The following is a 26,770-nucleotide window of genomic DNA, read 5'->3' as shown; positions in this document are numbered from 1 at the left end:
CTGGCGTGTACCCTACATTAGAGTCTAATAGTGTGCCAAGCAGAGCAAGGCACCGTGCCCAAAGCATGGTGAGCCATGCGTGGGGAGACAGTGCCCACAGTCAATTGGCCCCAGAAAAAATATGAAAAACTTGTGTCGACCACGTTCCCGTGAATCTTCCGTCACTGTCTAACTACATGCGGTCGACCAATTTTAGGCATCTAACTAGACAACTAGTGGTCAATTATGGTATTGCAGCAGGGCCCTCCTACCTCCAAGTCTGTCTGTTGTTACCCAGTTTGTCTTATCACTGTCTACTATTGTAAAGCGCAATGGAATCTGCTGCGCTATATAAGAAACTGTAAATAAATAAATAAATATTGTCAACCTAAAAATGGTCGTTCCTATATCCCAGAAATGGAATGGGTTATTCAGCTGTGTGTAAAACCATAGGCACTATCCCTGTACTTAGTATAACATGCAAGTCACAGCAGACAAGTAGACCTACTTGTACTTGACAGTATGTACAGTCTCAGAGGCCACACTCTTCGCGATGGTTTTCCCAGCATGCTCCAGGCCCAGCCAGACTGTTGCAAATCCTTGAATATATAAAGCACATTAAATGCATAACTGTAAAGTGGAGAGATGATAAAACTAATATATACACATGTGCTGGAAAATACGAGACATCTGCTTTCAACCCAAGTACACCGCCACAACCCGCAATACAGAGATGCAATATCTGCAAACTGTTTGAAAAGATGGCAGCTTATAATAATTTAAGCGATTTTGGACAATGCTTATAAGTGCGTGCTAGAGATAGGTCTAGTCATCTACTAAATATCGATATCGAGGAAGACATCCAATAGGACTCAAAGTGCTCTACCATTGTCTTTACAGCTCAGAATACAAAATAAGCTTACCAGTGGATGTCAGTGAAATGCTTGAGTAAATAGGTACGTCTTTAGTCACTTTTTAAATGATTCTACAGTGGGGGCTTCTCGCACTGTGCTAGGAAGAGAGTTCCATAGAGTTGGAGCAACAAAGTTGAAAGCTCCACCCCCAGATGAATTCAGGGAAATTCTGGGTACTGTTACTACGATCCGTTGAAGAAGGACTACTAATTGAGTAGGACAGTAAGGAATCAGAAGCTGCTGCTTCTGATATTATGGGCCATCAGATCAGTGATATTCAACCCACGGAAATAGATTTTACAATTGACAAGATACACCATCAATCCCCTAAGGGAAACAATACACACACACACACACACACACACTAATAATCATTCACACAGCCCCCCATAGAACACAAAAATAAAACACATTGATGACCATAGTAAAGTACAGTAGAGATTCTGTGCCGGGCTTATCTGCTTGCAGAATACAGGAAAGATCTTATACCAATGCCAGCTGTCTTCAATGTGGAGTGCCCCCAAGGTGTAGATTTAGAAATGCATCTCTGGCTCTGGTGGCACACTTCAGAACGGCTCACGGCACAGTGGTTAAAAAATATAGAAGATAATAGAATCTGATTGGTTGCCATAGCAACATCCCATTTTCAATAGAACTCCTATCTTAGTAAATAAACCCCTGAATGCCTGTGCCAATGAATGGAGGTTCCAACTTTCGGAAAAAAATCCACAAGGCAGCAGTGGCTTTGTTATGATGTAGGGTGCTTTCAGCTGGTGCGCATTAAGACCCTGATACATCTGCAGATACTGTTGGCTGGTAGGCGCTACATCTGTCAGTATGATAATGTGCCACCGCACAGGACCTTAGCCGTCAGAGAATGGCTGGGGAACCGTTCCTCCCTCCTTTGGTGATAGAACACATGCAGGAAGGCGTTCAATGTGCCATCAGTGTCTGATCTCACAGCAGGCGAATATTAGGGTATTGTGTGCCACTATTCAGGATGCATAGTATATACTCTCTACATTGTACATTAGAGAGCTCGATGGAGTCAGTGACCCGTCATGTTGCTTTAATGTAGTTAAAAGGAGCACCTACAGATGTGTCTACATACCTCTATCCTCCATACACTACAAGTCGCGATACACGTAACGCATGAGTGCCGTGTCACTGTAGCGCAGGTTGTCTTTTGTGCAACTTTGTTGCAATGTGTCTTATGTGCAGAGTATGGCGCACAAGCAACTTATGCTAATTAAAATGATATGTGGCATGCTTATAGTCAGTGTGCGACCACGGCTGTATCTACATGCACAATGTAACGATAGTGTTTTCCAGGAAACCCCTGTAACATAGCATTTTGTATGGATACAGTAACACAATATAGGCGTGCCACATTTACCAAGCATGAGCTGCGTGTACGTCTTATTCACATCACTGTGCAAATAAGATTTTAATGGGAAAAAAAGCCACTTGGCGCTACGACTCACACCATAGCATGGTGCAACTAGAAGGGCTGGTTATCGCGGAGGAGGCTGGTTATCGCGGAGGAGGGCTGGTTATCGCGGAGGAGGCTAGATGTATGTGGACACATCTGTGCGCATTATTAGGTAGGGGTCTCAGTTTTCCTGGCACATGAATATATACTGTATCTCAGTGGTCAGACGAGTACCTTGTACGCCGCTGGCTGCTACCACCATTGCGCCGTCCAGTGGAGATTTGCCGTCCTTATCTTTCTTCAGAGATTCAGGAAGAAGTTTGCTTCCATAATTTTTCACATGTGGCCCCAGCTCCTTCCCAACACAGCTTGCAACAGCGCACACACCATCCACTAGAGCGAGAAGGAAAAATGCAGACATCGTTTTTTTTGGGTGGGGGTAGGGGCAAAATGCATGCTTACCCAAAATGCAACATTTATTTGTCCACAATTAATCAGTGATCTATAGAAAAATAGGTTTCCCTGGGTCTAAGGAAATCCAGATGTTTCCTTACTAGTAGTGACTTTCCCTACTAGTACCCTACCTCCCCACTAGGATTCCAGCGGCTCTGCATTGATTGGATTGATGGACTGCAAGGATATTCCTGGAGGGAACCCTGATCCTGTGCTTCTGTTCCAGAGATGCAGATCCTCGTACCTTATCTGTGCTGCCATCGAGTGATCCAGTGCCACATTGCTCTGAACGAACACTACACAGATCCTACTCCTGTTCACTGGTCTACCATGATGTAAATGATGAACTTAAACATGTATATTTTAAATAAATATTGTCTGAGACCATGCACCTGCCTCCGATTCAACACAGACATGATAGAAAAGTTAACAGAAAAACAAATTGGAGATGTTATGAGGTGAAATTGAATAGCCTGTAATTAACTTGCAGTCTGTGCGGGACTTTGTGTTTCAATGCCTGTATTTTAAAAGCATCAATTATTTACACAGCAAAAAAACAGGTTATTTTAGCAGTGTCAACAATTGCATAGTAAAAATTTGGCAGGCTCACACAATGGTGCAGATGTATTAAGCCTTAACAAGAGATAAATGCAAGGGTGATAAAGAGAGATAAACGTCCAGCCAATTGGTTCCTTGCTGACTTTTTTCAAACACAGCCTGTAACATGGCAGTTGGGATGTCATTGGGTGGACGTTTATCTCTCTTTATCACACTTGCATTTATCTCTTGTTAATGCTTAATACATCTGCCCCAATGGCCCTTATTCTGGATCACTGACAAAGACAAATTCCTTCTCAAATGGACAAAACCATGTGCACTGCAGGGAGGGGGGCGGGGCAGATGTAACATGTGTAGAGAGAGTTACATTTGGGTGAGTTATTTTGTTTCTGTGCAGGGACATTACTGTCTGCTTTATTTTTACACTGCAATATAGATATCATTGGAAGAAGAAACCCCACCCAAATCTAATTCTCTCTGCACAAGTTACATCTGCCCCCCTGCAGTGCATATTTGAGAAGGAATTTGCCTTTGCGAGTGAACCAGAATAACCCCCCCAATGTCTTGTACAGCCTGCAACTCACAGGCTATTAAATGTTATCCCTGGTTCTGAGGGAACATCCTGTGACTGCTTTGAATACGCCAAATGTTCCAACAGAATGGACTGGGAAAAATGTACATGATGTAATTGAGATGAACAGAAATATGACAAATGTACAGATACACAATATATCATAAATGAAAAACCATTTTTTGTTACCAAGGAACTGGCTGACTTTAACTGCTCCTCCGGTGGCTTTCTTAGCCACGTGAAGCCCTCTGGCCACGGTGGGATTGACCTCCACAGGTTTATCCTCAGGCTGAAGGTTTTCTCTTATTTTAGTAGCACCTTTGTGGATTGCTCTCTCGGTCAGCTCAGCTCCTTTCGCCAAACCCCAACTTAGCCAAGAGGCCCCTAGAAGAGCAAACACGTTGACAAGGTTCTCTTACAGAGTGATTCATAATCATATTTAATAAAAACAATTTCCTATAAGCCTTCAGCATCTAAAGCACATTAAATCACACATTTTATTGCCCTCATTCTGTTTGCTTTCAAGAGCCAGTACGTGCGCATAATAAATCTGACCCTGCATCTTAGCAACTGGATACAGAGATAACTACAAGCTGGTCCATTATTCAAATCGACCCAACAGGTCTTAAATGTCATTCGCCTTCCTGACCTTCACTGAAGAAAGCACAAGAGGAATCGTCATGGAAACAGAAGGATTGGCTCCTGCTCTGCTTTCTTACCTTGGAGGATTCCTGATGCAACCTTCTCACTCCATGGGGGCAGGTCTTCCTTCTCCTTTTGTTCTGGCTCAGGTTCAGGTATAGGAACTATATGTATCGTTTGGGTCAGATCTATGACTTCACCGGAGGCGTCAGATGGCTTGAATAGCAGACACAAAGTTTAATCACAATTACTGCCATATGGATAAACAGACATTTATATAAGTGTTCATTCTAGCACCCGCCAACTTTGAAAACCCGTACAGTTCCTCTTCCCTGCCTGGGGTGTCGCTGTCTGCTGTAGTACTTCTAGCACAGGGTGGTCTGTATATCAGCACTGATAGGCAAACCAGACCTGTGCTAAAAACACCACACCAGACAGCGACACCCCAGGCAGGGAAGAGGAACTGCATGGGATTTCAAAGTTGGCAGGTGCTAGAATGAACACTATATATCATCATTCCCCATCTATGTTATGTTTTGTTAACTACTTCATGACCAGTGCCCATCACCCCTCTACTGTTAATAGGTGGTTCGGTGTCAAAAAATAGCTTAATTGATTTTATGGTCTATATTTTTTATTTGTTTACTTATGGAAACCCCTGATTTGTGTGACCAGCAACAATACAACATGTTTATGAGCTTGCATGGAGTTACCATACAAGCAGCAGTAGAGATAAGATGGGTCTCATGTACACCATGCTGGGGGAGGCCCTTGTGGCACGACAACTGAGGAAGCAGAACAGAGCGCTCACTCTGAAGATAATGTTCTGCTTTGGGTGGGTCAGGAACCGCCTCCTTTCAAAAGAGCGTCAACAGCATGCTCTTTTTGGATGCCATTAATGAGCAGTGCAGACATAAAGATGGCAGGATTCTGGCATGGGGGTCTGTCATTTTACAGACCTAATCAAAAGAATACAGTAGAATAACTAATGATGGCACTGGTACCTAGAGAGTGGATAGGCTGCATTTTGCAAACCATCCGATGGAGAGATCTAGGTTGCACATGCACACAGAATGACTGCGAGCAACTCAGAATTCTGCTGGAGATGTACGCAGAGGAAGAACCATGACCACTCATCCTAACAAATCCAGCAAAAAATAAAAATTAAAAACAGAAACACCACCATCTGGCAGAAGACACTGAAGGTTTCTGTTGGCCATCCTCAGATTATGGACATGGTAAACCAATCAAGATTGAAAAATATCCGTGTTTTCCTTTTTATTCATAAACAATGCAGCACAGCTCTGAAACAAAAGGATATGGGGTCTGTGCCCGGCACCAGACGTTCTCCAGTTCATGCCATGTGAGATTCTGCAGCCTCACTCGCACAGAAAGGATAAAGAAACACAATTGTGCTCACAACAAAAGGGGTTTTGTGTCTCTGTTTATGAAATAATCTAAAGCCCAACGCAAGGAATTCCGTAAAAATATCAGTTCTCTGGAATGCTAAAAAGATGCCGTTTGCGAAGAATCCGTGTTCATAGGTTTTAGTTGTTATAGGAACCAAATGTATACATACGAGCACGGTATACGGTCGGTGGGTCGACACACAACTGGTCAACATGCATTGGGTCTATCACTAAAGGTTGACATGGCTTCGGTTGACTCCTGAAATAGGTTGACATGGTTGGAAGGTCGAAACAGGCATTAAGTTGACCGTGTCTAGGTCAATAGTCAAAAGATTCACATGGGTTTTTCACTTATTTTTTTTTTGGAGCCGACATGTGGTATTTCAATAGTGTAGCGAGGGGAAGCAGTGCACCGATACGGTGTCCATGTCGACAATGTTAAAAAAAAACACAAAAAAACAACAATGTCCACCTTTTGACTGTCGACCTAATGCTTGTGTCGACCTTCCATCCATATTGACCATAAGCATATGTTGACCATCTGTGGTCGACCCAATGACCCATACCCATGAGCAGGTGGTTTCCGTCAGGCCGGCTTACCAGTGCTGCACATGGATATTGTTATTCAGGTAGAACATTAAGCTGATGAATACAGCTTGGTGTCATCATCATGACAATAGATAGGACATAAACATAGGTCATAGCACTGACCATGAATGAATGCAGGCATCCAGAACAGCTGAGGGCTCATAATGAAAGAGGGGCTAATGGTGCAACCATAGAGATATAGAAAGAACCATTAGCATGACCGTGCCATAGACAACATGGAGAGGACACTGTGGTAACAGGAAGAGGATAGTAGGGCAGGGGCGGCATCTACAGTGGGAGTGGGAAAAATATTTGGTCCAGGATGTAGTTGTTTCATGGTTTCAGATTTGATGAACCCATGATGAGCAAGCGAGAACCCAACCTAGGGGAGGATCATACATACTCAGTGGTGGTTTTTACCTATGGGCTGCAGGGCTACAGCCCCCTCAATTAAAATCCGCCACTGTAGTGAAGCCAGTTGCAGTCTGTGAGACTTCTCTGGCTTCACTCTGACTGGCTGTGACTTCCAATTGGAAGTCCGACCTGCCAGTCACAAAGGCAGTCCCACTGGGAGGTGTTCCCTCCCTCCAAGATGCATTTGTGCGGGCTGCCATGCAAAAACGGCAATTGCACATGCGCAGTACCTATATCGGTACTGCGCACACGCTGGTCCTGGTGCCTGTAACTTACATTGTACAGGCGCCGGGACCAAGATTGCTTCTATGGGCTGTTGCCCAAGCAGCCCTTAGAAGATAGCCGCATGCGCAATACACATGTTTTGTACTGCGCATGCGCCAGTCCTGGCGACTGTCATCACAGAACAGGCGCCGGGGACGGGAGAGGAGGTAGCGGTGGAGGTGGCAGCGGCAACTGGGGGAGGGGGTGCCTGAATCGCGGCACCCCTGCTGCGGCCAGAGGCAGCCCACCTTCCCCAATAAGGTATGAGCCGCCAAGTACAAATGATGGAGCTTCTGAGGAGAGGCTGAAAGCTAGGCGAGGAGCATGCACGGCAATAAAGTCTTAGGGGGTGATGAAAGTCTGTGGTGTGTATATACAATGGCAATCCTGAGGGAACAAGTGTCAAACATGGATCTCAAAAGAATCGAAATGGAGGAAAAAGTTACATCCAGACTATAGAAGAATCTGCAAATTCCTAGGTGAAGAGTCAGGTTTGTAGGAGGAGGAGAACCAAATAACAATGATGGTAGGAATTCCCTTACTGATGTGGGCATTACGCTGGAAAGTGCTGTCTGTGTAAATATTAGATAGAGCATAGACATGGAGCATCTCTGCATCGATATTCATGGGATATAATATACACTGTACGGACATGACACATCCTCTATAGAGCATATCAGGTGATAAAACGCAATAATAATGTGAACATGTCCATCTTGTCTTTAGTTATCTCTTTAGGGGAGCCGATAATAAATAAAGTGCTCATTAAAGGACCACTACTTTTTCTTTCTTTGTACTTACCTGGATTCTCAGATCAGACAGCTGTTTCAGCAAGTCCTCAAATAGCTCCAGGTCATCGGCCGGCAGTTCGGCAGAGAGCACCACACCCACATACGAGCCGGACACCTGTGACATCGGATCTGGGAACATGTAGACCCCGGTGTTTGAGCGAAGAACCGGGGACTGGCCGCGCATAAATGGATACAGCCAGTCACACACCTGCCAAACAAACAGCAGTCAGTTCTGTACGGATAATGCATGTACAACACAATTATATAGGTTTTTGCATTAACAGACTTCTACACCTTTACAACCTGAGAGAAACCGCTGGTCAATCTCAATTTTATATATACTTATAAATATAAAATCACACATTCTTACTGTGTTCCTTTAATATGTATACATACAAAGTAGGAGTTAATATAATTGCTTTAAGATATATGGTGCAGTTGTCCAAAGTAAATGATTACAAAGGAGTAGTGTGCATTTTCAGCAATTTATGTAGCAATGTGCCAAATCCATAAATCAGTGGTTGGTCTGGTTATCTCTGGATATGGGTCTATGGCCCAGATGCACTACGCTTCAGAAGTGATAAACTGGAGAGTGATAAACAGCCAGCCAATCAGCTCCAATTATAGTTGGGAGCTTGTTGGTTGGTACTTTTCCTACATCCACTGAAAAGAGAGAGAGGCATCATCACCTGGAGAATGATACAACAGAGAGAGATATAGGGGGAGATGTATTAAGCCTGGAGAAGTGATAAAGTGGAAAGTGATAACGCAGCAGCCAATCAGTTCCTAACTGTCATTTTTCAAACACAGCCTCACAATTAGGAGCTGATTAACCGCTGCATTGTCAGCTAAGTATAGCTAATCAGCTCCTGTAATTTCTCAAACTCAGCCTGTGACATGGCAGTTAGGAGCCAATTGGTTCACCAAGCGATGATGCATATCAGCCTAAGCCTTTGCACATAGACCCCTTGGATACTCATTAGATTTGCTGCTGCCTACAGAACAAATAAAGTGGATCACTTTACTGACTCGTGTGTCTATTCCGCATGGTTGCCTACCTGACCCTCTCCGTCAGGGAGAAAATGCTCTGTTCCTGGACTTCCCTGGTAATGTATGATTGCCATCACCTGTGGGGAGGTAGGTAATTGATAAGAAAGGTGTTTCACCACAGGTGCTGGCAATCATACATTACCAGGGAAGTCCAGGAACAGAGCATTTTCTCCCGCATGGAGAGGGTCAGGTAGGCAACCATGCTTTAGACGTCAACCTATTGATCCAATGATCCACACACATTTGTGTATGGGGGGTTTGGTATGGATTGATTGTGGTCATGTGAGGACTAAAACGTTTCTCATTTAGCTAGACAAATAAATATAATTGCCTGCATCCAGGGGTTGGGATCATTTGGTCTACAGCATGATGGTCAATAGTCATTAGGTCAACATGGTTCTAGGTCAAAAGGTCATTAGTTCGACAATGTCTAGGTCGACAGTCAAAAGGTCGACATGGGGGTTTTCACAGTTTTTCTACCTGAATGTCACCACAGTCACAGTTTAAAGTGCACCACATCCCCTCGGATCGCTCACAATGCGTCGGGCACGGTGCCTCACTACGCTCGGCACACTATTTTATTCTCCCACCATGCCCTAGTGGGCGGTAGGGCATGAAATACCGCCTGTCGGCACACGTCGGCTCAAAGAACAGTGAAAAACCCCATGTCCACCTTTTGACTATCGTCCTAGACACTGTCGAACTAATAACCTTTTGACCTAGAACCATGTCGACCTTTTTCCATGTCGACCTAATGACTGTTGTTAGGATGGGACAAAAGTTATATTTCCACACAAGTTGAAGATTTCAAGTTAATAAACAATATAGTTAATCAGTATACGTATCCAAGGACTTATCCATGTGACATATCGTAATTGCAAGCTACTATCATCTGTTGTCATCAATCAAAGACTACCAGCTCAATCTATTTTGAAGCCTCATCAGCTGTTGCTGTCCATCGAAGAGATCGCAGGGTGGGAAGTGCTGGGGGCCCGCCCCTCACACTATCCTCACACTAACACATGCTTTTGGAGGCTGTGCTGTCCTGCTCTGTCTGTTCGGAATTAAGCAATATTGTATAATATATTATTTTGGATAAATATGTAATTACGTGTCATTTATTTATCCTCGAACTTAACAGTGGATTTATTCCCAACTTATCACTGTCGACCATCATGCTGTAGACCAAATGACCGCATCCGAGCATCCAGGGCACTGCCTCTGACTATTGTAATCATTACAAATCCTGCAGCATGCTAGGGAAGGACTATTTCTGTGCCCATGTTACTGGGATCTAATATAGCATATTAATAAGCACTAGTGCCACGGACACACAGCATCCCCATTAGTACTATCTAAGGGCTGGGAAGTGCAACCACGGAAGTCCATTAACTAAATGTCAAGCGCCCCGCCAGTCACCCTTATGGTGGACTAAGGAACTTTGCCCTGTTCTAACAACCTTACAGATAAGTAATCAACAGCATTTACTGATCACAGAGCATTACATAGTCATAACCAAGTCCACTTAGCACACTCAGGGGGTAATTCATAGCACTCCAGTGGGTACTTATAATATTAAATGTACAGTAGCTTTCCCCTGAATGATTAAAGCAGAGGCCCCAACAGGTCCAGTTAAGACACTACCAACGCGCTCTTGTTTTTTGGTGTTAAACCCGGTTTAAACACTGAACAATATAGTTAATTATATCATTCAGTGGCGTCACACGAACCCTCGCCGAACATGCAGTCACTGACATGTTCAGACCATAGGGTCTATCGTTAATGACCCACGGGAGCGCACATTGTTAATAATATAGTGGGTTCTCACTGAATCGCTAACGATATAGTGTGTGTACACAGTGGACAATATGCACCGTGCAGATCGTTAACACAAATCATATAGTGTGTACCCGCCTTTAAACAGTGGTTCTGCCTAATAGGCAAGGGTTAATCTCACAGCAGCTGCAGCATGTGACATATCGCACGCGATCCCATTACCTGCAGCTGGGAGCGGGGCCGAGGTGAAGGTCGGATGTGCAGCAGGTCCGACCTCTGAATCCGATGCTCACAGGACCGCCGATCGGATCGGATGTCAAACACATCCGATTTGGCTATTTTTCACCCGATTTCTCGGCCCGCATCCATTGGCCAAAACAGACTGGTGTATGGGGGCCTTTAGCTCACTGTAATAATAGGAAGTGGTGCCACAGCCTGCTGCTAGTGACCTTATGAGCTGGCACTCACCACCTGGGCATTATACATAGTCTGTGTCAGAGGTGGGAGGCCACACTCCTGATGAAGTCTCTGTGGTGAAACATGTTGATTTGCTTCCAGCGTTCTGTACTGGCTTCTGTTTGTCAGCACCAAGGTTCTAATTGCAATTTTCAACTAGTCCGAAGTTTAAAATGGCGGAGAAACCCCCTTTGAAATATTTATACAGAATGTTTGATTTCTGAATGCACTTAAAGAGTTGAATTACATTTATATACGTGCAGGTCAACATTGTGAATGTTGTGATTTGTCCTAAATGATCCAACAGCTGTATATTATATAATTATATATATTTTAACAAGCAGAAGCTGATAACTTTTTGTTATATGACTGTTGTAATTATATATCAATGTGTGTAATTGGTCATAATTTTTAGGGCCCAATTTCACTATCACTAATAGTGATTTGCTAATCACTATTAACTATCACTAATAGTGATTTGCAATCACTAATATAACCGGGCCTGGCGAGGACCTTGGTCCGATCACCCCCTCCTTTCCCTCTCCATCCCTCCCGGCCAGCAGCAGCAGCACTCACCTACAGCATGTACTGTGCTGACAGCAGGTTAAGCATGAGCGTCTCACTGACAGCGTAAGAGCTCATGCTGAGCCTGCTGTCAGCACACCACATGCTGTAGGTAGGTAGGTGTGTTCTGCTGCTGCTGCTGCGCGGGAGACGGGGGCTTTAGAGAGTGTTTTTTCACCCCCTAAACCTTTTGGGGGCATGGCCTAATCGCGGGAGGTGGCACGCCTCCCATGATTAGACCACACCCCCAAAATGTTTACCAGGGCCCAGCATAATATATATAACACACTGGTGCGGGATTACTTCTGTTTCTGGTAAAAGGTACTTCTGTATTATCTGGACTCCCATGTTAAATGCACCCCGTTTTTTCATACCCCTACTATCCAACTACGCATGGAGTTGATTTTATATAGTGTGGCGAGCGCAGCGAGCCACCGTGCCCGAAGCGTGGCGAGCGCAGCGAGCCCCGTGAGGGGACACGGTCTCATAAGAAAACCGGGAGTCCAGATATTACATAAGTACCTGGTAAAATTGAGATTGGTGTTCTTAATACTGCACATGGGAGCAACAGGACATCAATGTGTTGGGACATGTACAGACCAATAGGCTGTGGGGAAAGGTGTCCAATTTGTTTAGCTGCATTTTCCACTCTCTAGTTTCCTTTTCATCCAGCAAGTTAAAGCATTGCTCATGCAAGTCTATAGTAATCTGATATCTGACACCGTGAGCAGCAGACACAGCAGCAGCACGTGACCGGGTCTGGTTGCTTTCTAACCATTGCAGCAACACAAGGGAAAGGACACTTTAGTAAATGCATGTGACTGTGACAAACTGACAGTCACTTAGCTCACTCTCTCAATGGGGAAATCCCTGTGTGTGTCAGCACTACAGTGTCAGCTGACCTGCCGGATCATCTTAATGACTGGGGAATCATAAACACATAAGCAGGTGAACGGTGTCGTGGCAGAAAGATCAGTGGGGCAGATGTATCAAGAGATAAACTGGAGATAAAGTGAAAGGGGGCGCCAGCCAATGAACTGTGTTTGAAAATGACAGTTAGGAGTTGATTGGCTGGTGCTTTATCTCCTTTCACCTTCTCTCTTCTCCAGGCTTAATACATCTGCCCCAGTGCCAGAGACTGAAGGTTGGCTGTGCACCTTACCTGGAGGAAAGCAGGGGGGCGCTCCTGAGCCATTTCACTGGTGGTGTCCATAAACTTTATAATGCGGAGATACCCTGGATAGGAGGGGGCGCTCACCAGACCGTCTGGGGTGACATAGAAGATCTGAACCCCTCTTGGAATGAGGATCAGCTCCTCGGCATCTACCCCCAGACTCTGCACCGGGGGTGGCTGTGCATGCGTACAGTAGAAGTCGTCCCCAACTATAGAACATTCCCCAGACTCTGTCCCATAGGAGACGGTGTAATGTCCATCTGTGGCCTGGGGGGTGTAAGCTGGCGGGGCTGCTGCGCCTCCTATACAGGGATTTATGGCTCCCGTTGTTACACACGAGGCTCCATTGGTTGGCTCTAAAGGAAGTGGAGCCACCTGAGGGGGTGGTGGGCGCTCTGGCCTTTCTTTCTCTTTTGGTGGCAGCGATGGGTACAGACCTGCTGACCCCGTGGCAGGGCAACCCGATATACTCTGGTGCAAGATGTTCAGTCTGGTGTTTATGTTCTCCAAGGTCTCCTGCATCTTTTCTTGCATTTGCCTGGCAGAATCCCAAGCTGGACCCCTGCACTCTGGTCCCTGCAAGGAGAAGCTCAATCCTCGGAGCAGATTTTCCTGGCCTTGTCTGTAAAAGTTGCGGGCATCTTCCTTGTGGCCGCCTTCATCTGCGTTCAATCCTTTATTTATATAGTGGAATGCTTTCCTGTATTCTTCCTCAATGCTCCGAATTAAGGCGTTTTCCTGCATCTCCGGAAGCGGCTGCTTCTCCATCACTAGAACACAAAAGATAAATATTATTGGAACATTAACCCAACCACACAGCCATACACATGCCTGTCTCTTTCTAGATGTATACAGCAAGTAGCAGGTGTCTGTGTACAGCAGGTAGCTGGGGGCCTGTGTACAGCAGGTAGCTGGGGGTCTGTGTACAGCAGGTAGCTGGGGGCTTGTTGTATACTGTACAATGCTAATGAGCATCTTGCACAAGCACATAGCCACACCCCCTTACATTGGCTCTTCTACTACATTGTATGGTACACTATTGTTATAACATGTCAGGGAAACAAATAACAGGTCTGCCATCACCCAGTGGCAGGACATAGACCAACCACTGTCATTCACTGTGTCCAGCAATGTCATCTAGTTACATGTAGGACAGGAGAAACCAAAGAAGGGAATTCCAGGGAAGGAGTACAGGTGCCAGCAACAGGAAAGGAAATGGAGGGCAGGGGTACTGGTGCCAGTAGTAGTAAAGGAAGGGTGTGGATTGGTTTACGGTGTCTAGGTCGACAGCCAAAAGATCGGTGGACATGCAATAGGCCGACACATGAAAAAGAAAGAAATGGTCGACATTGACAAAAAGTCGACAAAGGAAAAGGTCAACATGCATTTTTCATAGTTTTTGATTTCTATGTCAACATGGATGCCGTATTAATGTGCCGCTTGCAATGCTACGTGCACTGTGCCTTGCTGCGTTCGGTATTATATTATCCCTCTAGGCCCACTTGGATCTTAAAGTAAGAACGTCTCGGTTGAAAAAAAAAATCTTGAATAACTTGTGTTGACATTTTGCTGTGTCGACCATTGAATGGGTGACCTTTTGCCTGTGTCAACCTTTTTGTCAATGTCGACATAGACAATGTCCAACTATTGCCTGTCAAACTAGATACTGTCCACCAATCGATTCCAGGGCAGGGGTACATGGGACTGTATTTATCTTATAGCTACTGTCAGGAGATCACCAGTAGAACATGGTCAGTCCCTGGTGTACCAGCATTAGTCACAGTGTACTGTAGCCCAGATGTAAGAGAGAAGAACGTGCACATAATGGAATATATCAAGATTACAATTTATAAATCCAGAAAAATAATTATTTCTTCTACCAAAATGCATGTAACCCTGCCAGGCATTACTGGTAAATTACTGCAGAACATATATTGGTGTTCAATCCCCTGGTTGTACTCTGCTGCAGAATACGTTGGTGCTGTATAAATGTAGTATGATACCGGCAATCTACAGCTTTATAAATATAGCATCCATAAGGATACACAGACTAGGCAAGCATGCGGATTATACGTGCCAGGGATTACGCAACACAACTAATAATAGCCCAGACATTGATTAAATCCCTGCCCGGCATGTCCTGTATTTCACGTTACACAATTTTGTATTGCAACAACTGTAAGGAAATCAAATATATTATAGTTTTGTTTGTTTTTTGAAGAAAAATATGAAAGGATTATAAAAAAACAATATAATCTTAAAGGGTGTACACAGGGTGCAAGTGCCTTGCTATTCCATTAGGACTGAATTGCACGGTAAGCAAAAAGCATTAAATTTTGACTATATCTGTATAGTACAGATCTGTACAGTCTATTTTTCTATTCGATTCTGATGCCACGGGGCCACGCATCGGGATCGAATGAGGCTGAAAACCCTTCAATGGCTATTCGATTTTGATTAGATTTTGACTATAGTCAAAATTGCACCATGGGACCGATTCTGGTTCACTCACAGAAGGCAGGGGAAATCATTTGATGGTCAAATGATTTCCCCTGATGCAGGCACTTGCGAGGGGAGGTGTCTTTGTGACACATTCCCTCACATGGTTGCGAGGGGAAACAGTGGCAGGTGGAGGGGCATTCGGTGCGCAACAAGGACTCCGTAAGCTCCGAGCTTCGCACCCCCCCCCATGTGTGCTGGGCATTAGAATATAAGGGCCTTATTCTAGTTCACTCTTTCTGACAAAATTCTTCTTAGATGGACAAAACCATGTGCACTGCAGGGGGGCAGATGTAACATGTGCAGAGAGAATTAGATTTGGGTGAGTTATTTTGTTTCTGTGCAGGGTAAATACAGGCTGCTTTATTTTTACACTGCAATATAGATCTCACTTTGAAGTAAAACTCCACCCAAATCTTATTCTCTGTGCACAAGTTACATCTGCCCCACCTGCAGTTCACATGGTTTTGTCCATCTAAGAAGGATTTTGTCAGAAAGAGTGAACTAGAATAAGGCCCTAATGACAATTTAGAGCAGCTGTCTTCAAAAATAAACCAATATAAGTAGTGATATTTGTTGCTGAGAATGATAATTAATAAGATTAGCTGTAATAAAAGGTATGTAAATATTAGAACCTTCAGGTAGGAGTCTATCAGTCGGGATTCTGCTCTCGGCATCCTACTGTATCGTTATTCAATATATTGGTCGGTAATGTATATATCATCCCTGTCTTACCACTCCACCAATATATATAAGTCACATTTAAAGATATAACGGTATTTTGTATCTATAGGTTTATTTCTATAGATGTTGTATAAGGCAGGCTGCACCACATACGGCAACTGATTTCCTGTCATTTAGGGATGTGCCACCACCATCACATGCACACAATTGCAATGGTCACAACATGGTTATTAGAAGCATCACTGTAGTCCTCAGAGGTTCTAATCAAATCACATGAATACAAAGCTACCAATATCTACTAATACCACTAGTTGTGTGCAGTAACCCAGGCCGGGCTGTCAGCTGATGAAGTCCCACAAGCATTAACATAACTTGTTCTTGATTAAATTTGTTTTATTCAGCATACATTTCAGCTCTTGCTAGGACATGTTCAAGATAATAATTGGAACTCAAGGCCCAGTATTACACATTTATTGATACATACCAGTTTCCTATATAGCGCACACATATTCCGCAGCGCTTTACAGAGAATATTTGAATATTCAGTCCCTGCCCCAGTGGAGCTTACAATCTATATTCCCCATGTGTACACACACACATTCCCACTAGGGCAGTGCTGCAAATAAGGCGGTACGGCGTACCTTTAAGAAATATGTTGCAGGTACGCCGTACCACGTACTCCTGACCCGCTGTCATTTCCAATTTAATTTAGTTTTTTTTTTTAACAGCTGTCATCTTAATTTAGTTTCTTGTTAAAGTGCCCGCCATGACCCGCCCATCCGGCACTCTTTACCTGACTGAATGTATTCGCAGGAATTATATTCTTCCAGCACAGTTACAAGTCTTAAACCCCACTCATCTTCAAGAGCCTCAGCTGGATCCACAACAAATTCCATCCATAATACAGATGGGCAACCAAAATGGTCTTGCACATTGTTACAGCTCTTAGCACGCCATGTGAGAGCAGAGGGACAAGAATGATGATGTCACCGTGTACGACAAACCACAAAAGACATTGTCTAGCTGCCACACAGACCCATGTTCTCAGTAGGTATTGTAGTGGTGCATGAGGGGTGCTAAAACAGTAGAGGGTTATATTCTAAAGCTCCTCTGCTCCAAACATTTGTCATGTGACTGTGGTTGCCATGGTAGTCATGTTACACTGTAGAATATATGAAAAGTTTTTTTCATAGAAATGCTACTTTAACCAAGAATGGTATTTATTTGCTTAGCCAAATGTCAAACATTTGAATGAGCTTCCATTTACATATAGTATTGTATGGTCTAAACCAGCCTCTCTCAACTGGTATACCTGTGCTGCGACCAGTTGCTAAGTGTGCCGCCACCCAACTGACAGACCTGCAGCCAGGGCCGGCTCCATTCATGTTCGAATTGAGCGGTCGCGCAGGGTACCACCCTTAATGGGCTCCACACGCTGGTGCCGCCATATTGGAGCCTGGAGCCAGCCTGCTAAGCTGCTCTGTGTGTGCTGTGCGGTGCTGGCATCTAACGCCGGTGCCACACAGCGCGCAAGGAGTAGTTCAGCTTTAGTCCGGCCGCGGCCCACCATAATCCCCTTCCTCATCGCAGACACAGGTACTGTGGAGGCATTTATATACCCAGCACTGTGGGGGGGCATTTATGTACCTGGCACTGTGGGGGGCATATTATGTCTATCTGGCACTGCTGGGGCGCATATCATGTCTAGCTGGCACTGCTGGGGGGCATATCATGTCTATCTGGCACTGCTGGGGGGCATATCATGTCTATCTGGCACTGCTGGGGGGCATATGTCTAGCTGGCACTGCTGGGGGGGCATATCATGTCTAGCTGGCACTGCTGGGGGGGCATATCATGTCTAGCTGGCACTGCTGGGAGGGCATATCATGTCTAGCTGGCACTGCTGGGGATATATAATGTCTAGCTGGCACTGCTGGGGGGCATATCATGTGTAGCTGTCGCTGCTGGGGGGGGGGGGGATATCCTGTGTAGTTGGCGCTGCTGCGGGGGGGGGGGGGCATATTATGTGCAGCTGGCGCTGCTGGGGGGCATATCATGTGCAGCTGGCACTGCTGGTGGACATATCATGTGTAACTGGCACTGCTATGTCTACTAATTTCCAAAGAAATAATAACAAATATCAACATATATTCAATACTGATGGTGTGCCTTGGCCATTTTCAAATCTTGTTTGTGATCCACGAGTTTAAAAGGTTTAATATCACTGGTCTAAGCAGTAGTAATTTCTATCATCTCCTTAACAACAATTTCTGGTACAGAACAGATCACCTTTATTTACTGCTGCTCATGGGTTCATCGGGCTAAAACCAGTTTTTTTTTGGGGGGGGGGGGGGGGCAAAAAAAGTAAGGCATCTGATTGGATATCCCCACACTACAGCTACAGCAGACATACATTGCATATAAAATATTTCCCTTCACAATTATAATACGCCTTCCTCATTGATTGCTGTAGGTGCAGGGTGCTACACCAAGTGGAAACTGGAACACTAGGTAGCATCTGAAAATAAGAGGCCACTGTCTCTCACTATAACACAAGTCTATCAGTATAACACAACAGCCTTATGTATAGCATATGATGGGACAGTCACGGGGCACCAACGACATATTCTAGGTCCCCGGCACACAGCCCAGGATGCAGTCATTAGGACCACTACTGATCAAAAGGTCGACACATGAAAAATGTTGACATGCATTGTGTTGGAATGGTCAAAACTCAAAAGGTCGACGCAATGAAAAAGGTCTACATGAGTTTTTTTCCCCCCGATTTTTGCACACACACACACAAAAAAAGAGGACTTGTTCATATGTTACCATCCCAGCGGATATGATGCACCATGCCTCAAGCATGGCGAGTGCAGCGAGCCACACTTATATGGTGTACACGCCGACCTATGTCGACATAGACACAGAAAATAAAAAAAATAATGGCGACCTTTTTCATATTGCCCTTTTCCGTGTGAATCTTTTGGATGTGTCGACATTTTAACCATGTCAAACTTTTTTAATGTGAGGACCTTTTGCCTGTCGGACAATAGTGGTCAGCCTATTGACTGCCGACCTTAGCTGTGTTGATCCCGTGACCCACACCCTACAGACCTAGCACAGCACCACATGAGGACAGACTGCACTTCTGTCCTAATGAACATGATTCAACCGAACAAAAAATAATTTTTTTCAATTTTATAAAACTTCAAAAATGTGCAACATTATTACTAACCCATATTGTAGTGTCAAAATGTCCCAAAACACTGAAGCATCACGCGCTAGATAATCAGAGGGAGACACAGCTGTATTACCCATTAGACAGTCCAGGCTCTCACCTAGGGCTCAATGGGACTACACTGAGCCATTCTTATGTGACACATAGATGGGTGGGTGATGAGTGCCCCAAAGCAGTATACCGCTTTTGACCAATGGGATCTTAATGTCCTGGGCTGAGGGATTTAAAATATTTCCGAAGCCACACATGCTTTCCAGACTGTACATATTGCTGTAATAGGGGCAGGATCTGATTGTCACTGTCTGCTGGTTTCTCCTTACTGGGTGAAAGTGTCACTGGCAGTGCATTTACAGCGAGCTGGTAGCCCTGGCACACTAGAACATGAAAAACTAGTCCGGTAGTACAAAAGAATAAGAAATAGGACAGAAAAACACAATATGAAGCTTATTCTAGAAGACTACAGCTACATAAAAAAATAAAACGTAGGGGCCTATTGTTTACAGTGACACCGGAACTTCAGTTTCCAAATTGCTGTGGCGGCAGACAACTATTTATCAGAGCAATTCAGTATTGCTCTGATGCCAGAATAGCGCTTGTGTTAAGCACCTACCTTTGCAATCCATAAAATACCATTGCCACTCATACCCCTTTTACACCGCCGCAAAACCCTGGGTCTTCGGCGGGTCAGACCCGGGTCAGCGGAGGTGTAAATGGGACACGCTGTGTCCCTTTACACGGGACTTCTACCCAGACCCTGACCAGGGTAGAACACGGCTAGGACCTGGGTAGAGGGCGGTGTAAATGGGTATGCCGGGTCTTCCGACCCGGCTCCCACTTACATCAATGTGTGCGGCATCCATTCACCTCCCGGACGATGGCAGGGGGGTGCACGGGGTCTGGGGGCAGCCCAGCAGCTCACCTTGGTGCTGGGCTGCCCCCAGCACCGTGATCGGTGTATCTGGCAGGGATCACCGTGGTCCCGGCACTTGGAGATGATGTCATCTCCAAGCGCCGCCTCCGTCTACACTGCGGGTGGGCACCGCAGTGTAAACGGTGTAAATCCCGGATCCGACCCGGCCTGGATCCTTCTTCCAAATGCCGGGTCGGATCCGGGATTTTTGGTGTAAAAGGGGTATCATTAAGTGGTGAAAGCCCTACAGCTGGGTACACATTATTTATTTATAGTTACTATATAGCAGAGCAAATTCCGTTGCTCTTTACAATAGGAAACAGTAATAAAACAAACTGGGTAGTAACAAACTGACATAGAGGTAGGAGGGCCCTGCTCACAAGCTTACAATCTTTAGATTAGACGACACTGCAAACCATGTGATGTCATCAGCAAGGGCAGGAGGCTGGTATAATAAAGGGGGCATGGCCACCAGGACAGGGGAGGGGATGGGGATACAAACAAAAAGCCCCCCTGTAATTTGTGCAGGGAGGTGGGCGGGTGCTTCCTCGCACACACAGAGGGAGAGAGAGGACAGGCTGCCGCAGTGGTTGTCTGTCTCCCCAGCACAGCACACGGCACTGACCAGCATGTGCTGAGCTGGGGAAAGAAACTGTCTTCTCTATCCCCACTGCCCAGCTCCCTGCAAGGAGGGAGGGGGGAGCGGCACCCCCGACCAGCACTGAAACTGAGATCTCCAATGATCGCAGTTTCAGGGTTGGCGCATGCGTGCTGCTGCAAGAGCATAAGTGCAGATCTGTGAAAAATAAATAAATCGCTGAATACCGATTTTCACAGATTTGCTACCGGGTCTGAATCAGGCCCTTAGCCAGGATTCCACTTTATTTATTAATTAACAATTCCTTGTTTAGCACACACATATTTGAACATTCACATCAGTCCCTGCCCCAGTGGAGCTTACAATCTATATCCCCTCTCCTTTGTTTGGGGGCACGCTTTAACAAAGAACTAAACAAGTATGTTAAAGTTTTGTTGTATTTTTTAAGACATAACTTTTAATAAATTTGCATAAAATCTGGTTGCTGACAGACTACATAAAACATGAATAAGTTAGTGCATGGTTTGCAATCATATGAATGTCGTCATTATCCCAACTTATTCAGGCCAATATCAAGGCCGCGGTTGGTTGCATACTATAAAAAGATTCTTAATTTCTCTCTCTCTCTATATATATATATATATATATATATATATATATATATAAAAAGTTATAGGCGCAGAAAGAAAATCGTCATAAACGCTAAACACACCAGGGCTCCTAATGATGACATTCAAATGATTATAAACCATGCACTAACTTATTCATGTTTTATGTAGTCTGTCAGCTGGTCCAACCAGATTTTATGCAAATTTGTTAAAAGTTATGTCTTAAAAAATACAACAAAACTTTAACATACTTTTTTAGTTCTGTGTTAAAGCGTGCCCCCAAACAAAGGATAGTACCTTTTATCCCCCCCATTTCCTGTGTACAACAATTTTACTCTCAGGGGTGCACCTCCACACTTATCATCCGAAATCTAACAATCTGTACAATTTGCGCTCAGGTTTACACTCTATATTCCCTACCACATGTACACGCACACAGACATTCTAGGGTTAATTTGTTGGGAGCCAATTATCCTACCAGTATATTTTTTGGATTGTAGGAGGAAACCGGAGTACCCAGAGGAAACCCACGCAAGTACGGGAAGAATATACAAACTCTGCACAGTTAGGGCCATGGTGGGAATTGAACCCATGACCTCAGTGCTGTGAGGCAGTAATGCTAACCATTACACCATCCCTACTGCACCACTTCATGTACAGATGACATAGAGGGGGCGCTAATGACCCGAGGGAGTGCACACCGTTAACGATACCATGCGCACCTACCAGGTGCACTCAAATATTGTCAATGTATATTGTGTATATCGTTAGCAACAATTGTGTAATGTGTGCCGAGCTTTAGGATAACAAGCCGTGAAACTGCGGGAATTTAGTCTGTGTTTTCTGTGGGCGCGCTCATCGTTTTTGTGTGCACGCCCATGAAACATGAAACACCAGGTGCCCACCCCAATACGCCCCCTGCATGTCAACCAGGCAGCAAGCGCCCCAGCGAATGAAAAATTAGCCAAAGGTGCACGCCGCCGGGGTTTGCCCATGCACATTATCGCCTATGTGCATGAACGGACCCCCACCTTCGGGGGCGGGAGCCGAATTCGGACCTGTGCAAACAGGTCTGAATCACTCTCATAGTGCACATGCATAGAGGGGGCTGGTGAAGAAAGAAGGATCCAAATAAATCTGATACAGTATCACCTTCTTGACCTCAGTCCAGGGGCTCAGCAAGATAAAGGAATCTGAAATTGGCATTAGTTATCTCAAGCTCCGGACACTTTCAGCCGCCATTTCGGAACCTCGGTGGTGAACGGGCAGCTTACATGAAATGCTCACCATAAATAATATGCCCCGTACCAATGTACTTTGTGCATCAATTATTCTGCAGGAAAAAATATACACTGTGCTAGAGATGCTCCTGTATGTCATGGGGAGTTCAATAAGTAAACTGAGGACACTCACAATGGGGACACTACGAGGTTGATCCCGGCATGCTGACATGTTAATAATGAGATTTACAGCATTTTGATAGTGTCGACTTCACAACTTCAATCATGTAGCTGACAATGTTAAAATGCTGTAAATGGCATTATCAGCAGGAGCTTCTATCTTCTGTAAGTACACAATGTGCTAAATAATATGTCTAGAACCTGATTAACTGCTATGGGCAACTTCTGCACGCTTTACACATCACACAAATCTGCTGTGTGGACAGTACATAGTGTGTAGTAGGAGCTGCTGTCACATGAGGATACAGGCAGCCCAGCTGATGTCCCAGCAGGGGCACATCGCCCACAGTCCCCTATACGCTGTGCTGCTGCTACCACCACCACCACCACCACAGGGAACATATGCAGTGTCATCATACTTACAGGTGGCTGCTGCTGCTGCTGCTGCGTGCCCCTCTCTGCTGCTGCAGCTACTGTCACCACTCTGATTCCCAGATCTCCTACTGTATACTGTGCTGTTGCTGATCTGTCCTACAGCTATCACCACGCCCACTCTCCCAGCATGCACCTGACACACTTTCATTTAAAGGGGCAATGCCACCAATGTAGTTAAAAGGGCCACTTGTCAGTGTCTTTCTGGTTGAGACTAGTTCCCCTTCACCGTAAGGACCTGGGGAGGAGATGGGGCAGGGAGAGGAGGAGCAAGTTCAGAAGAAGGGACCCAAATGGACCCTCGCATAGCTCGCTTCGCTCGCAATGCTTCGGGCACGGTGGCTCGCTTCGCTCGCCACAGCTTTAATAACCTCCTCCACGCCCTAGTGGATGGTAGGGCATGAAATACCGCCTGTCGGCACATGTCGGCTCAAAAAAAAGTTGTCTTGTTCTGACCTTGCTCCTCCTCTCCCGCCCCCTCTCCCGCCCCCTCTCCTCCCCAGGTCCTTACGGCGAAGGGGAACTAGCTGCTACCGTGTCTTTCTGTCTGTATGTCTGTGCGCACACCTATGTTTATTGGCCATACAAAGAAAAATAGAAAAGAAAACAAGTAACTTTGTATCTGGAACAAACCATGTTGCAATAAAAGAAAATACTGTAATACTTTACATATATATTTTTTTCTGATTAAATATGGGCTGCTTCTGCATGTCGCCCACAAATACTGGACAGCTTTAAGCTGGGTACACACTGGACGATGTCATTAATGATATGCACAATACCGATAGTATCAATAACAATATATCCCAAACATCGGTTAGTGCGTATGCTCAATATTTCAGTTTGGCCACACCTTATCCAAATCTGACTCTCTATGCACCCGTTACTTTTGGCCCATCTGCAGTGCAGCAGTTTTTTTTTTTTTTTTGCTTAACCCTTTGACTACCAAGTGAATTTGTCAAAATAGATGAGAAAATTACCCAGCAAACATTTTTATTTACCATTATGACCTGTAATGTTTACCTTATATAGGAAATATTTCCTTTTATTTTTTTGTACACATTTTTATGTGAAATTAAATAATAGTACTAGCACGGCGCCCATCGCATTGTATACCATAAGACTAAATATGGTATGCGATGCGACGCGATGTTGTACAATAAAAAATTGTATGGCATTGTATGCCATACAATGGCATACAATGCGATGGTATACCATTTTTTTATTGTACAACAACCCAGATGGGTCCTTACAATGTTAAATGCCCCCCCACTATCAATGCCAACCCGAAGCTTGGCGATCACAGCGAGCCAGCGAGGGGCGGCGGTACGCGTCCTCCGAACTTTTCATACCCCCACTGTCCACGTCGGCGTGGAGTTGATTTTAAATAGTGTGGCGAGCGCAGCGGGTCCCGCGAGGGGACGCGGAATACATGTAAAGTAATACGCGTCCTCGCGGGGCTCACTACGCTCGACACGCATCGTGCTCAGTGGCTCACTTTGCTCGCCACACTCAACTCCACGCCGACGTGGATAGTGGGGGTATGAAAAGGTCTGAGGACGCGTACCACCACCCCTCGCGGGCTCGCGATGCGATGGCATAAGATGAAAAAATTGGGCGCCGTGCTAGGAAATAAGTACCTAAATAACAAATATGAGCGACGCTGGCTTTTTTAGTGGATATTTTGAACATCTCTCACAGAGATCTTAGCATTTAAAGGGTTAACTTCCAAATTCAAAATGAGGCTCAGAGTGTTTTTTTTTTTTTTATCTATCTTTCTATCTATAATTCAGATACAGTGGCAAACGCAGGATTTTCAGAAGGGGGTTTCCAGAGAGGGGCGGATAAAGCACGGAGATGGACACTTAGGTGACCCAGTATATGCTGACAGTAGAGAGGGGGTGGAGTGCTCGCGCTGAATACCTTATGTATCGAGGGGGCTGCTGGGTTGGAGTGGTCCAGACTCCTAGACGTGAGTTATATAGCAGGTAGTTACCTAGCGCTCAACCTCTTATGTATCAATACAATGTGGGTATAATGAGAAAATGACACATGAATTTCCTTTCAAGATTTATTTGCTGTACAGAATATGTATGTATCAGAATAAATATAGAAATAAGGTAAAAAATGAATGAAAAAAATATAGTGAGCTGCATATATTCTGAGTCCGTCTGGCCAAACCAATAGATGCTGCACGATGGTAAGTTATGCACCCTGGAGGGCAGATGGGCTATGATATAGCAGTTAGATGGTGGATAACAGGGGGTCAAAACCTCTGTTGTAATGTCACAGAGTGAATGATGGGGGGAGGGTAAATGGCGGATGCCAGCCGTGTTGCACAAAGAGTTCTGGGAGATGGGTTAACCACAGTGGTGAGTACGGGCTGGCAAAGGAAGTAACACAGTAATGAAGTTTCTGTGTATATTAGCAGAGTATGTCCAAGGGAAGAACGCAGTCTGGGGGGGGGGTCAAAGTAAGAGGGTGAGTGTCGCCGGGGGCTGGCGTCCCTGACCACCCGGTGATACACCCAGCTCCTACCCGATACCTGTAGTAGAAGATGTAGTTGTCCCTCGCCGCAGATCTGTCAGAAGTCAGCCGGAGCGTGTGGTATTAGCCGGCAGCAGTAACGCACTGCTCGACAGCGTCTTCCGTCACTTCCGGGTTCGGCTGGGGAGCGTGCGCCCGGAGTTCAGGTGGTAGCCGGAGCTGTGCGTGCTCAACTCTTCGATTGGAGGAGACTTGGATCAGGGTGTGTGGGTAGTAATGGAGCTGTGTCCAACGCGTTTCGGCCGCCTTCGGCCTTTTTCAAGGATAAAATTCTGTGGTGTTGGAATGGGCTAAATAGTGCGTTCGGTCCCGCCTCCTTTAGTCTGATAGGTGAAAGTCTATTTGATAGGCAGGTTGCGTCATCAGTAGGCGTGTCTATTGTGCACTCCGTGGAGTGATGGGGCATCTAAGCAGTGTATTACATGCTACACACTGGGGATGAAATGGTTAAAATAAAAATAAAAATAAAATATCTGGGCAGTTTCATCCTAAATTTCCATTGTGAAAATCAATGTTAAGGCCATTAGGTTGTAATGTTTTCAGGGTAAAAATCCAATACAGCTCCCTCCTATTCAGGACCTCCACATGATCCCCGCCCCTCCAGTTGACATTGGGTGACTCGATAGCTTGGAATGTCAGACCTTTAGGGCTGGAACCGTGTGATTCCAGAAAGTGAATGGAGACACTGTGTTTCCTATAGCCAATTTTAATATTTCTGATATGTTCATAGATTCTATTTTTGAGGGGTCTGATGGTCCTCCCCACATATTCTAACCCACAGGGGCATCTTAATAAATAGATCACCCCTTTGGTTTC

The 26,770-nt window shown here is 45.1% G+C and overlaps 1 protein-coding gene across 2 annotated transcripts in view; it reads right to left on the bottom strand.

Moving 5' to 3' along the window:
• SPART (spartin) overlaps positions 1 to 23,536 on the bottom strand; it is a 28,537-nt gene extending 5,001 nt beyond the window's left edge. For both annotated transcript variants that reach the window (XM_083169780.1, XM_083169781.1), the window contains exons 1-7: positions 23,399 to 23,536; positions 13,024 to 13,805; positions 8,026 to 8,223; positions 4,627 to 4,765; positions 4,097 to 4,291; positions 2,560 to 2,718; positions 488 to 578 (exon numbers count right to left, since the gene is read on the bottom strand). In XM_083169780.1, the coding sequence (XP_083025906.1) occupies positions 488 to 578; positions 2,560 to 2,718; positions 4,097 to 4,291; positions 4,627 to 4,765; positions 8,026 to 8,223; positions 13,024 to 13,803 (1,562 nt within the window). In that variant the 5' untranslated portion in view covers positions 13,804 to 13,805; positions 23,399 to 23,536. The remainder of the gene's footprint in view (positions 1 to 487; positions 579 to 2,559; positions 2,719 to 4,096; positions 4,292 to 4,626; positions 4,766 to 8,025; positions 8,224 to 13,023; positions 13,806 to 23,398) is intronic.
• Positions 23,537 to 26,770: the final 3,234 nt, after the last annotated feature.

Source organism: Crinia signifera, chromosome 2, assembly GCF_055691185.1.
Source record: "Crinia signifera chromosome 2, ASM5569118v1, whole genome shotgun sequence".
Taxonomy (NCBI): Eukaryota; Metazoa; Chordata; class Amphibia; order Anura; family Myobatrachidae; genus Crinia; species Crinia signifera.
This window is presented reverse-complemented; position numbering and strand designations above follow the sequence as displayed.